This window comes from Pseudorca crassidens, chromosome 9 (assembly GCF_039906515.1).
Source record: "Pseudorca crassidens isolate mPseCra1 chromosome 9, mPseCra1.hap1, whole genome shotgun sequence".
Taxonomy (NCBI): Eukaryota; Metazoa; Chordata; class Mammalia; order Artiodactyla; family Delphinidae; genus Pseudorca; species Pseudorca crassidens.
Window position 1 is genome coordinate 3575626 of NC_090304.1, and position 12803 is coordinate 3588428.

At 54.7% G+C, this 12803-nt stretch overlaps 1 protein-coding gene across 6 annotated transcripts in view; it reads right to left on the minus strand.

Moving 5' to 3' along the window:
- Positions 1–12803, minus strand: part of CTTN (cortactin) — a 33214-nt gene that overhangs the window by 16612 nt on the left and 3799 nt on the right. For 4 of the 6 annotated variants that reach the window (XM_067747980.1, XM_067747981.1, XM_067747982.1 and 1 more), the window contains exons 2-8: positions 12594–12690; positions 10260–10346; positions 10050–10123; positions 7916–8045; positions 4177–4287; positions 3090–3144; positions 1795–1905 (exon numbers count right to left, since the gene is read on the minus strand). In XM_067747980.1, coding sequence (XP_067604081.1) covers positions 1795–1905; positions 3090–3144; positions 4177–4287; positions 7916–8045; positions 10050–10123; positions 10260–10346 — 568 coding nt within the window. In that variant the 5' untranslated portion in view covers positions 12594–12690. The remainder of the gene's footprint in view (positions 1–1794; positions 1906–3089; positions 3145–4176; positions 4288–7915; positions 8046–10049; positions 10124–10259; positions 10347–12593; positions 12691–12803) is intronic. The other 2 variants (XM_067747977.1, XM_067747978.1) reach the window with 1 other exon arrangement.

Consider the following 12803-nt stretch of genomic DNA (forward strand, 5'->3'; position numbering starts at 1 on the left):
ACTAAATCGCTATCTTTACACTAAGGCATGACTCCATCACGGACACATTAACGGAGTAGAACGCGCACAGAGATCAAATCCCTTCCCAGCACGCCTAGGGCTGCTCCCGGCACTTCGGCCTCTGCTCCCCGACTGCCCAAAGGCATATTTATTCTTCTTCAAGGGCATCTCGGGGAGAAAATCTGGTAAAAATGAACAGGATCCAACAGCAGGTGCTGACTGGCAGCAGGCATACAGCGCAAAGTAGTACAGGTGTGTGCCTAGCAGAGAGAGAAGGCAGAGTTTAAAGGAACCCCACGCAGCAGGCCCAGCAGCCTCAGGGCAGGCAGGCCCTGCCAGGTGTAAGGGAAGCACCGCCCTCATCAAACAGGAGCCCCTCAGGCCCAACGGCCATCCCCCTGGGGAAATGCCAAGCCAGTGGGGTTTCCGGTGATGGCTTTCATTTTTGTTTCTTAAAAAAATCTGGGGTTTTAAAAAGTACGTGAGCTCTCAGTTTGTACGCTGGCCAATGTTCAAATAATTTAAATGTGCAGGCCAAACAAAACAAACGATGCAGAACCACCAACAGATCAGGAGCTCTGCAGCGGGGGCTGAATCTTTAAGTCAAGCTCCATAAACACACACCTCAGAGGGCAGAGGGCCGTAACTGGTCACTTACATCACAGTGAAGGGAAAGTCAGGATGGCTTCTAAGGACAATCTAGAAGGCTCTATCAAAATTTTAAATTCAACGTCTTTTGGCCCAGCAACTCCATTGCTAGGAATTTATTCTTTTAAATAATCACTTATGTATATAACAGAATATTCACTGCAATTTTTTTTTTTTTTAATGAATTTACTTATTTTATTTTCGGGTCTTGGGGTTTACTTCGGGTTGGGTCTTTGTTGCTGCGCGCGGGCTTTCTCTAGTTGCGGCGAGCGGGGGCTACCCTTGGTTGCGGTGCGCGGGCTTCTCCTTGCAGTGGCTTCTCTTGTTGCGGAGCACGGGCTCGAGGCGTGTGGGCTCAGTAGTTGTGCCTCGTGGGCTCTAGAGCGCAGGCTCAGTAGCTGTAGCGCGCAGGTTTAGCTGCTCCGTGGCATGTGGGATCTTCCCGGACCAGGGCTCGAACCCGTGTCCCCTGCACTGGCAGGCAGGTTCTTAACCACTCCGCCAGGGAAGTCCCTGTAGGCAATTTTTAACATCAAAACTTGGAAATAACCTAAATTCCACATTCCAGAGAGGAACAGTTAACCTGACCACAGAACAGAGGACTCAGCAGTCATCAAAATTACGACAAACCGTGACTTCCTTGGTGGTCCAGTGGTAAAGAACCTGCCTTACAACACACGGGACGTGGGTTCAATCCCTGGTCAGTGAGCTAAGATCCCACATGCCGGGGGTCAACTAAGCTCACGTGCCTCAACTAGAGAGTCCTTGTGCCGCAAACTTCAGAGCCCACGTGCCCTGGAGCCTGCGCGCCACATCTAGAGAAGAGAAAACCCAAACGCCACAACTGGAGAGAAGCCCACGCACCACAACGAAGAGCTCACGTGCCACAACTAAGACCTGACGCAGCCAAAAATAAACAAAATGGATAAATAAATAAATCTTTAAAGAAAAAGAAATAAGACAAACCACCTACACCGTCCAGAAAGTAACAGGGACATCCAAACACTTGAAGTTAGAAAAATTATATAAATATAACATAAACCGATTTGCATCAGGGAGAAGTCCCCTGGGTGTGTGTCGGTGAATGCATGAGAAACAACGGGGCCCGGGGTGCCTGACGGTCAGCAGGGCGCCGCTGCGGCCCACCTCTCTGCGACTCGTGCTTCTCCGTCTTGCTCTGATAGTCGAAGCCCACGGCGCTCTTGTCCACGCGGTCAGACTGCACGCCGTACTTGCCACCGAAACCGCTCGAGTAGTCTGGGGAGACAGGGCAGCGGTCAGGAAAGTGTGTCAGGCCAAGTGCCACCTTGGTCAGACGAAGCAAGACTCACCAGGAGGTCAAGCACGCATCTTAAAATGTACAACAAGCTACCCGCTGCCACACACGGGTGACGCTGGACGCGTCTAGGCGCCTCTGCAGTCTGGTCCCCTTCGACTACTGAAGGGCAGAGGTGAGCTGCAGGCCCACTTTGGGAAGTAACCGTTCAAATAAAGGTCAGTGTATAAAGACAGCTAGGCAGCTGCATGGGTCTTTCTAGAAAAGACACGACCCCTCCAACACATCGAGCCAGGTGGGCTGGGTGGACCAGCAGGGCCTAGAGCACTCCCAGGCCGAGCTACTTCCCTGGGTCATCGGATGACCCACAAGAGGCAGAAGTATACAAGCTTGCAAAAAACACCTCAAGGTGGCTTCCCTGGTGGCGCAGTGGTTGAGAGTCCGCCTGCCGATGCAGGGGACACGGGTTCGTGCCCCGGTCCGGGAAGATCCCACGTGCCGCGGAGCGGCTGGGCCCATGAGCCACAGCCGCTGAGCCTGCGTGTCCGGAGGCTGTGCTCCGCAACGGGAGAGGCCACAATAGTGAGAGGCCCGCGTACCGCAAAAAAAAAAACCTCAAAGGACTTCCCTGGCGGTCCAGTGTTTAAGACTCCACGCGTCCACTGCAGGGGGCACAGGTTTGATCCCTGGTCAGGTTTGATCCCTGGTCAGGGAACGAGGATCCCATAGGCTTTCATTTACAGAAATGCTTCACCAGGGAGCACTACCTCATAAAGATTAGCCTACGCCGTGTCAGAAGACGCACGTACACGCTGAAAACGTCAGTAATTTAACAGCTGTTTCCATCCTCAGGGGAAAGTTAGTTTTGCCAACCAAGTTAGAGAGGGAACTGTTCAGGGGCAACGCTGCACGGATGAGGGGAAGCAGTTTCTGCTGCCACATGGGAGGTGGCACAGGGACACGAGATGCCAGCACTTCGTGGGCTGCGTGGCAGGGACCCCACTGTCACACCACACCCAGAAGACCAGACACCTGAAGGCGACAGCAGCGAACTGCCCGTGGCGACACCCCTGCCCCCAGGAAGAGGCCTCGAGTGACAACGTGCCCCTGCCCTTCAAAAGCAGGCGGGGCTGCCTTCCCATCACCGGGGTCTGTCACAGCTCACCTTTCTGCGAGGCGTGTTTCTCAGTTTTCCCCTGGTACTCAAAGCCCACAGCAGACTGCAGTCACAGAGAAAAGGGAAATGCGGTTTTAAATGCCTGGACCCACGACGCACAGGACACTTTAAAAAACGTGAACCGTGTTATCTTCTGATCTCTGATTTCCCAAAGCCCTGCTGTTTTGAATTCGTAACCCATAAAATGCTCACAGAAGCGGGGGCGGGGGGCGCTGCCCAGGCCAAGCTGCAAGCATAGCGGCCTGTCCCTCCCTGCCTCCCCCGGTGGCCGACCCCCTCGGAGCGAGCTCAGCCACGGGACACCGACCTGGGCCGACTCCCATCAGCCCGCTTCTCAGATGGGCTCCCCAAGAGCCACACGAACGCAGGAACAAGGCCCGGCGCTGAGGTGGGCACCACGCACGCAGCCCGGGGCAAGGGCGAACATGGGACCGTGGCCACACACAGCCAGGCCTAACCCCCAAGCCCAGGCTCGCAATGCCACGACATAAAACAAAGGGGCTGACGGCCCTGAGCCAGGGACTCGAGAACAGCGGGGCAGCATCCGGACGCTCAGCACAGCGCGGGAGGCGGGAGGCACTCTGCCAGTCCGCTCTGAACACCCTTGGGGGAGCCCTGTCACAGTGACATCCAGGCAGGGACAGTGGGGGTAAACAGTCCCTGCTGGCATCCTTGGACGAATCTAAGGCTGTCCCGGGGTCATCCGATGAGTAGATACCAACATAGGGGTTTCTACAGCAATCAGTAAAAAAACCCTTACACTTGACTGTTCTTCTGTTTGTCTGTTTGGCCACACGGCCTGTGGGATCCTAGTTCCCTGACCAGGGATCGAACCCGGGCCCCTGGCAGTGAGAGTACGGAGTCCTAACCACTGCACCGCCCGGGGAAGTCCCTGTTCTCGCCTCTTAAAGGGCCAATCATCTCAAAGCAACTGGAAAGGGGGGCCCTGTGGTCAGGACACCCACCCTGCAGTCCCACGGAGTCAGGAGCACACACACCTGGCGGTGCGCTCTGACCTATGAGGACTGGCTCCGTGCCCTCCCCGGGCGCCAGCTGCCCAGGATGCTTCACTCACCTGATCGACTCTGTCCACCTGGACGCCAAACTTGCCTCCAAACCCCCGGACGGAGTCGACCTGCGAGCAGTGCTTGGAAAGCTTCGACTGATACTCGTGGCCGACAGCTGACTGGAACAGGTTGCAAAAATAAAAGCGTCAGACACCCGCCGGTATCACCACATTGCCCACCCCCATGCGGGGTCTAAGGGGGCAGCCCGCACCTGTGGTCAGCGTGGGTGACCCTAATTGAAACCACTCAACGTGGAAGTTAGCCTGGGGGAAGCTGCCTGCCGGGGGGCATCGCAAGCCATGGCCACGGTCAGGTGTTCCCCGAACTCTCTCTGTTACCAGCCTCCCCGGAGACTGCCCAAGAAGCCCGGCCACAAGGGGGGGCTTCTCACATGACTGGGCATGAAGAGCCAGGAGGCCAGGCCCCATCCGGAAACCACAGAGCCAGCAGCCTGCAACATGACTCCTGAGACCCAGTTCCGGGAAGACCGCTGGCAACCATCACCCTACTCAAACAGGACATTTTCACACCACAGGACCCAGGAATCAGGACACAACATGCATTTTGCTAACAAATGCAGACACAGACAGGTGTGCTGGAGTCACGCCTCGCGTTCAGAGTCAAGAGCCACTGTGCGCCCAGCCTGTCCGGGAGTGGAGTGGGCCCGTCAGCACATCATCAGCCCCCCGGACGGGCAGGAAGGGAGTTTGGTGACATCCTCTCAAGGTCACGTGCCGAACAAGCAGTCCACCCCAGGGTTCCCGCGGCGTTTCCCACGGTGCGGTCAGCAAACCACGGCCCAGGGCCCACGCCCGGCACTGAGGCTTTTTGTAAGTAAAGCTTTTGGGAGCACACCACCTCCACGCACTCGCAGAACGTCTACGGCTGCCTCTGTGTCTCGGCAACGCAGCTAGTTCGGGAGCTGCCTGAGACCCCATGGCGGCCGCGAGGCTGAAAACACTCCCCGAATTCTGAGCGGCCCCCGTCCTGCTCCAGCCTCCCAGGCCCCTGACCCTCAGTGCTCGGCACCAGGGTCCCAGGCTCCCTCAGCAGGATGGACAGTGGTCACGGACCCCTTGGCGGACATCGAGGACACAGGACGCGTGCCTGCCACGTGACCCAGCGCGGGGCGAGAAGGCACACCCAAACCCCGGTTAACTATGACTCCAGTGAGCCACCCCGCCTCGGGCCCTCCTGCAGTGAGGGACCCGCTAGCGCACTGTGGACCCCCTTCCTGTTCATCTACAACTTCAGCAGCTGGGTTTGGGATCCAACCACTGCGGAGTCACCGCCACAACTGAGAACTCTGCAGGCCACTCGGAGCGTGCATTCTCTCCACAGCCCAGGGAGCCAAGTAGGTTCTACTTTAAAGTTTGGAGCTGTTACTTTCTCTCCTTTCCGGGTTGGTTCCGATGCCTGTAGCTAACAGCAGAGCCACGGCACCGCAGCCTCGGAAAACCTCTGCGGCAGAGACCACCCACCCGCAGCTTCTGGGTCTCACCCAGAGAACGTCAACAGAGTAACACGGAGGCAGCAGCACGCAGAGAGGATTCCCCAACTTGATTCTTCATCACAAAGAAGTTCTAAGGACACTGCTCTGAAAATATGGCCAGTGACAGCTTATTAATTTTTCCAACTTTTTGATCAAAACAGATTTATCCCTCAAATTGCCCTTGACCTTACGTTGACAAGACAGTATTTATTATTGAACAGTCAGCACCGGGCAGAGCGCTGCCAAAAGCAGGAATGTACACTGGTCCCGACATGTGCCTGGCGAGGAACAAAACCTGCATCATGGACCACGGCCCCCGTGAGCCCCGAAAGAGGCGTGGGAGATGCTCAGACCACAGCGCACATGGGATCCCGATGGCTGCTGCACCTTCCCAGTCCACAATCCTCTCACAAGTAGGTGCCTGCCCAAGATGTGTTTTTTTCTGGAAGTCTCTATCACACAGTCTCAACACGCAGATCTCAGGGCTCTTTTTCAATGTCTGGAAAGGACAAGTTACAAACAGCTTCAGGGTCACTTGTTCCGGTTTGGAACCTTAGTGATTTCTGATGACAGGTTGGTCCAGTGGCGCTCCCGTGAGCTGCAGGGGAGGAAGCACCCACCGACCGCGGCGCCCCCCGCTGGGTCCACCTGAGGGGAACCGCCGGCTGGAGTGAGAGCTCGGTTCCCTGAGCCGCCCGGGTGCCGTCAACACGTGGCTCCAGGCGCTCACACACCGTCCGCTGAGCGCCTTCACGGTGCCAGGCCCAGCACGAGGCGAGCACAGCTTGTCCAGGCCTCGACAGGAAGCACAGCACAACGCAGGAGTGACGCTGACACAGGGCAGCACAAAGCACGGGGAGAGGCAGCCGCGGGCCGGCAGGAAGCCTGCAGGAGCCGAGGGGCCTGGGCCGTGGGTGCCGGGGGGATGAGGCTCAGCCCGCACAGGGCAGTCCGGCAGCAGCCCCGACAACTGTCTCACTGTCCTCATCCAGGGCTTCCTGGTGCATCTGCAACGTTCTCCCCAACAGGTTTTTCCGACCCAGAGCTGGGGACCCAGATTATACTGAACGTCTCTTTGCTTTCACTCCCCGTAACCCTGAGAGCCTGGACTCTGTTAGGTGGGAAAGGCTTCTACCTACATGATGCTTTTTCATTGCCCGAAAAACATGGGGATTTTGCCCGTCTGTGCTCCTAAAAGCCACCACACTTTCTAGGATCCAAAGATGGTTTCTGCTCCCCACGCCCCTGTGTGCTGTCCAGACGTCTCTGGGAGTGACAGGGTCACCGGGGGCGTCCCTGTCTCTCTCCTGCAGCCTGCCCTTCATAGACTCCGTCTCCAGGCTCATTTCAGACCTGGCCTGGGGTGCCCACAGGTCCCATGTATCCACTCTGTGGTGACACAGCCCAGATGGCATACTGTGACACAGCCGCGTCATTCCAGGCCCAGCTCAGATGCCGAGTCCGATCCAGGCACAAGGGGGACAGGGGTGGAATTACAGCCCAGAATCCAACCCAGTTGATACCTCTGCACAGAATAAAGGCAGACATCTCGCATTACCAGCCTGGGAAAAACCTACCTCTCTGGGGACGTCTAAAGACTGCAGACCTGCTTCACTGCAAACGCGCTACGGTCTACCATCCTCTCTGCAGGGCGGACACCAGCCCCGCCAGCTGATCCAGTCCCTTCTCCAGTGCCAGCAAAGGCTGCTGCACTGTTAACAGCTTCAGTCTCCACCTACTTGGACTTGCCTGCCCCCAGCCTGGTGGGCAGTGGCGTGACGCCGGGGGCCAGGGTCCTCTCTGAAGTTCACTAAATGTGGGAAGGACGACAGCACGCCTGGCGGCTGAATTTCCACCCTTGATGTGAACCAAGGCCCGCAGACTCAGCTCGGTCTGCAAATGGGTGGCATTCAGGCCGCAGGCTGAACGGCCGCGGTGGCGACCACACCCACGGTCAGGCCGCTTCCAGGCCTCCATCCTGGTCACAGAGCGGCCTCTGGCAGAACCTGATCTCCCGCTCCGGGGCTCCCGACACACCACCCACTCCCCAGCAACTCAGCATCTTAAAAGACCTTCCAAAAACGGGAGCCCTTCGCGGGTAAGGTCAATGGAGAGAGGATTACTTCTGGCAAATCCGTCCTCAACAAGTAGACTCCCAACTTTTCATCTACGGGGGAGGCTCCTGAGTGACCACGCTGCCGACCATGGTGAGGTCAGGCACGCCAGGACCCACCGCGACGTGGCCGGGCACTTACTCTGTCCATTCTGTCCTGCTCCACACCAAACTTCCCTCCGTAGCCGTGCGAGGCTCTGGGTCCCGTTTCGAGCTCCTTCTCCTTGAGGGTCTGGTGTTCTTGAAACACATTCTCCCTCAGCTTGTGTATGCTTGGGGGGAAGAGAACAAACAGGAAGAAACCGGTCAGACAGACGTGCGTCCTTGTTTTCCAGTGGGACAGACGAGGACAGGACGTGTCATCTCGGCAGCTCTGCTCGGTAGCTCCCCATTCCCTGTCTCCCTTGTGCTCGCTTTACTGCTCCACCAGCTGGTCCCCCAACTTCGGCAGTTCTCAGATGCAAGTTAACAGAAAAAAGAAACTAATCTGAGTTCACACAGTGAGTCATCCCAACGCCCCCCCCCACACACACAGAGCTGTGCTGAAATGTGGACTTTCTCCCATAAGGGGAGAAGCTCCTCAGGGTTTATCAGACACCTGACTTGGGAGAGCTAGTGCTGTAAACGTCCCCAGAGGCAGAGGGGAAAAGCAGAGTCAACAGCCCCACACCCCAGGCAGCCCTAGGACAGAAGCCCAGAGACACAAAACACTTAGACTGTTGCTCTTTCCTTGGAGCACTCCAGCTTTTCATTCAAAGGTGAAGTGAGGGGTTTGCAGAATTTACAATGTGAGCGCCACTTTTACTTTAAACACTGGGAACAGTTGGACAGATCACAAGATGTGGCCAAAACCGGGCAGGCCAAGGAAGCGTCTGCAGCTGTCTCCGTCGGGAGACCCACAGCAACACCACGGCCACCTGATCCGGTTCCTCTCTGCCCAAGGGACAACATGTCCACACCTCAACATCTGGACAACAATCCCAGAAGTTCGGCTACAAAACCAACCAGGCCTGGCCACCTCCCGACCCCCTGACGAGCACGGGAGGAAGACCAGCCTCCCAAGAACACGGAAGGACCAACAGCCGTCCTGTCCCTGTGTGCTCTCTGAGCTCTACCCACCCAGAGGCTGCCTGATGAGAGAGCTCCTTTCTCCTCCAACCTGCCCTCCCCAACATGTTCTGAAGCCACAGGGAACAGAAGAGATGAGGCCCAGATGGCATCAAGTCAGAAGGCAGCCTAACCCCACAGCGGGCGACCCGAGTCAGCCCCTGGCACCACCTCCTCCGGCCGGTCCCAGGCCCTTCTTCAGGGGCTTGTGGGGAAAGGGTGGGCTCAGCGACTCAGGGGAGGGAGGAACACTGGTGTCTAAAACGCCTGAGCTGCAGACTTCACCTCCTTTTCGGGACGATCTACTGCGTCTCTCTCAGCCAAGAACAGCTTCGTTTTACTGCAAAGATCCCAGGGCCACGCAAGACCAGCTCTCTGCCAGTGACCAAAGCGGGTCAGCAGCCCGTGAGGACACCTTCACAACCAGGGCATGGGAGCGCACACTCTGAAGCTGGCACAGACTGAGCACATTCTAAAAGGTCCCTTTATCTACACCTCCCGACAGGAAAACAAGCTGCCCCAGAGGTGGCCAGTTTCGACAGTGCTGAGTCAGACAATGACACGCTTCAAGCAGCTCTCCTATTTGAGGCTTTTAAGAGAACACAATGCTTAGAATTCAGCTCGTGGCATCCAACTGATGACGATAAAATAATAAAAGTATAACAAAAAAATTAAAGAAGGGTGTTTACGGTCTAAGGTATTCAAAGACATCCACACTTTAGAAACCTCCCATCAGCAGAGAGAAGAGCTTAGGTAACTGTGTTCCTCGATGAAAACCACAATGTTGAAAAACAGACTCTAGAATTGGAAGCACGGAAGTCATTTGCGATGGGAATTTTTAAGTGACCGAGCACGTCCGTATACACACACGTACACAAACACGCAGACGTACACGTCAGGTCTTACATTCACCTACTGTATAAATATCGAGCCACAGCATGCAGCGACAAAGACGCACTGCAGCCAAACATACACACACACATACACACATACATACATACAAAGAACAATGCTGCAAAAAATAAAAAACAAAATAAAATAAAAAATCGAGTCACAAAACAAAACAAAAGCAATTCCACCATATGAAGCCATGACCTTATCTCTTATCCCTGCCTTATCTTCATCTTTCAGAACATCACTGTCACACAAATACCGAGAAAGTCTCTTACTTGATGTGCTCCTGGTGCCCAGACCCCTGGACGGTTTTGGCCCCCCATCGCTGCTCTTTTTCACTTACGTCATTCTGAAAAGAAAAATAAATGACGAGTGCACCCCACAGCCTGGATTGTAAGACAACCACCCACCCGCCCACCCAAACCCAAACCCTGGGGAAATCCACTCCGGGAGACGTGAAAGGCAGGCAGACTGGTGACTTGTACCACGAAATCAGGGTCGGTTTCCCAGTCGTCGGCTCCCGCGTCGTCCTGGGTGATGGACACGGTGTGGCCGGCCGAGGCTTTCCACATCTGGAAAAGCAGCCCTGCAGTTACAGAAGCCCGGGAGAACCCTGCGCAGAGGCCGACGCAGACACCTTTGCCTGGGACCCCAAAACCCTAGAGGGCACAGGGCAGGCTGGGGGGCTACAAGCTCAAATAGTCACTCATGATCCCTGAGTGACACCCGTAGGAACAGAAGAAACGCAACATTTTTTAGCTCTAATACTGCTGTCGACCGGCATCAGAAACAAATAAGAAATGCTCCTGGCTTCAACTCAAGTGAGGAAATTTTCTGGAAAATAAAAAAGTCACGTGTGCACTTACTTCACTCATTGGGAATATCTTCCTCTCCCACTAAGTCTCATGACAACGATACTGTCCAACATTGGGAACGCACCGAATGTCACCAATGGTAAATTTTGTTGTATTTTACCACAATTTTTTTGAAAAGCACCCATCTTAACTTCAAAGTGGAAATTTGGAAATTACTGGAAACCTAATAATGATTTTCTTAACTCGGACTCTGACAAGTCAAATATTTCAAGCGTTGCTTTGCCATCTACTTGGGAAAATAGCACATAAATGCCAACCTGTCCTCTACTAGGCAGCTCTGAAGACTGGCCACCCTGCTTCCTCAGCAGAGTCCTGAAATTCTGTATGTTTTATCTAGTGGACAGAACCATGATGCAGCTTCACAACTGAACCACATCGTTCTTTTCTTAACTGCAAAGGCAAAATCTAGCTTTTAAGGGTTTCAAAAGAAAACTATGTATGAGAAGAATGGATTCATTCTCCCCAAAAGTACTTATAAAATTTCACATAGGCCAGGAAGCAACTGAAAGCTTATTTTCATCTAATCAACCAGAAGCCCCATCCCAGCGTCTGAACTGAGGACGAGCAAGTCTCGCTCTGTGGGGTCACCGTGCTTCTGTGTGAACCCAGACTGGACGAGAGCCCTTCACAAGCCTGAGACTCCCCTGTCCAGGTCCACCACCCCCTGCCAGCTCCGCTGGGTCACAAGTCCAAGGCGGTGGCAGGGGCGAATCAGGGTGCAGGGCGCTCAGATTTCCAGATGCAACTCCCGCCATGTCACCTGGGCAGGGAATCATGTGCCACCAGGTGGGACAGGACCAGCAATGTCCCTTCATGGCCACTTCAAACCTTGTTCCCCTCTGACCAGGTACGGCAAAGCATGGCAACAATTTCCCAGACGTGGACTTCCCTGGTGGCTCAGTGGTTAAGAATCCGCCTGCCAATGCAGGGGACACGGGTTCGAGCCCTGGTCCAGGAAGATCCCACATGCCACGGAGCAACTGAGCCTATGCGCCGCAACTACTGAGCCTGCGCTCTACAGCCCACAAGCCACAACTACTGAGCCCACGTGCTGCAACTACAGAAAGCCCACACGCAGGAACAAAGACCCAACGCAGCCAAAGATAAATTATAAAATAAATAAATAAATAAAAGACCAGTTTCTTTTGAGATTAAAGTAAAACATAGAACACATAGAGCTTAACCAAGAAATAGTTTCTTAAAAAAAAAAAAAAAAAAAAGAATTCCCCAGACGTGAACTGCTTTTGACACAATTTTCGAGAGCCGACGGACTAGGTTCAGCACAACCAATGCGCCCATTCACAGATGGGGAAACAGCTGCCTGAAGCTAAACGGTCTGCCCTCAGCCTCTGACTCCCCAAGCCAAGTGTGCCCCGTGACACCACGCTGTCCTGGAGAAGGGGCTGCCCACCTGCAGGACTCTAGCTGCCTAGAGTTCCAACCACTGAGGAGACGGTCACACAAAAGTCGGGGGTCTCCAGCGAGGCTCACTTCCCCCCGAAGGCAAAGGTGAAAGCCGATGTCCCAGCCTGAGACTTTTCCAGACTCATGGGGCTAACGCTAGCAGAGCCCACTCTTCACCCATCTTTCTGGAAGCCGGCTTCACTCGTGCGCAGGTGAGCACTTCCAGGCTCTCCCTAACATCGTGCCCGCTGCCTCCCCCGCCCAACATGGGACAGGAAGAAGGCGCCAGGTGGCTGCTCAGACAGGACAGAGATGCTCCAGGTCCTGCACTCCAGAGTTCTGCAGAATCCCCTCCACTTCCTAGACCACAGGCAACACTGGAAATTGACTTTATTTTTCAAACAAGGAAATTTCCTCCCAGACAGTATCATCCCAACCTCTGCAAACCCAGCAAAAGAACACCCCTCGTGTTCCCTGTCAAAGGGGTTTTACCTTGCCCACCCACGGGAGAGCACAGGAGAATGTTCACAGTGCACAAACCTTTCTTCTCCAAGTAAAGATGAAAGGTGCTCACAAAACTCTGTTTAAAACACGGGAATCCAACGAGGAATTTCCAGGCATTTGTGAATTATTCTGTCTGTAAAAAGATTAAGAGTAAAAAGCTCAGAAGGATATGTGCTGACGGGCACCCAGGGCAAATCTTTACGCGTGGAGGTCCTTTTAGAATACCTCTGAAATCCTCCCAAACAT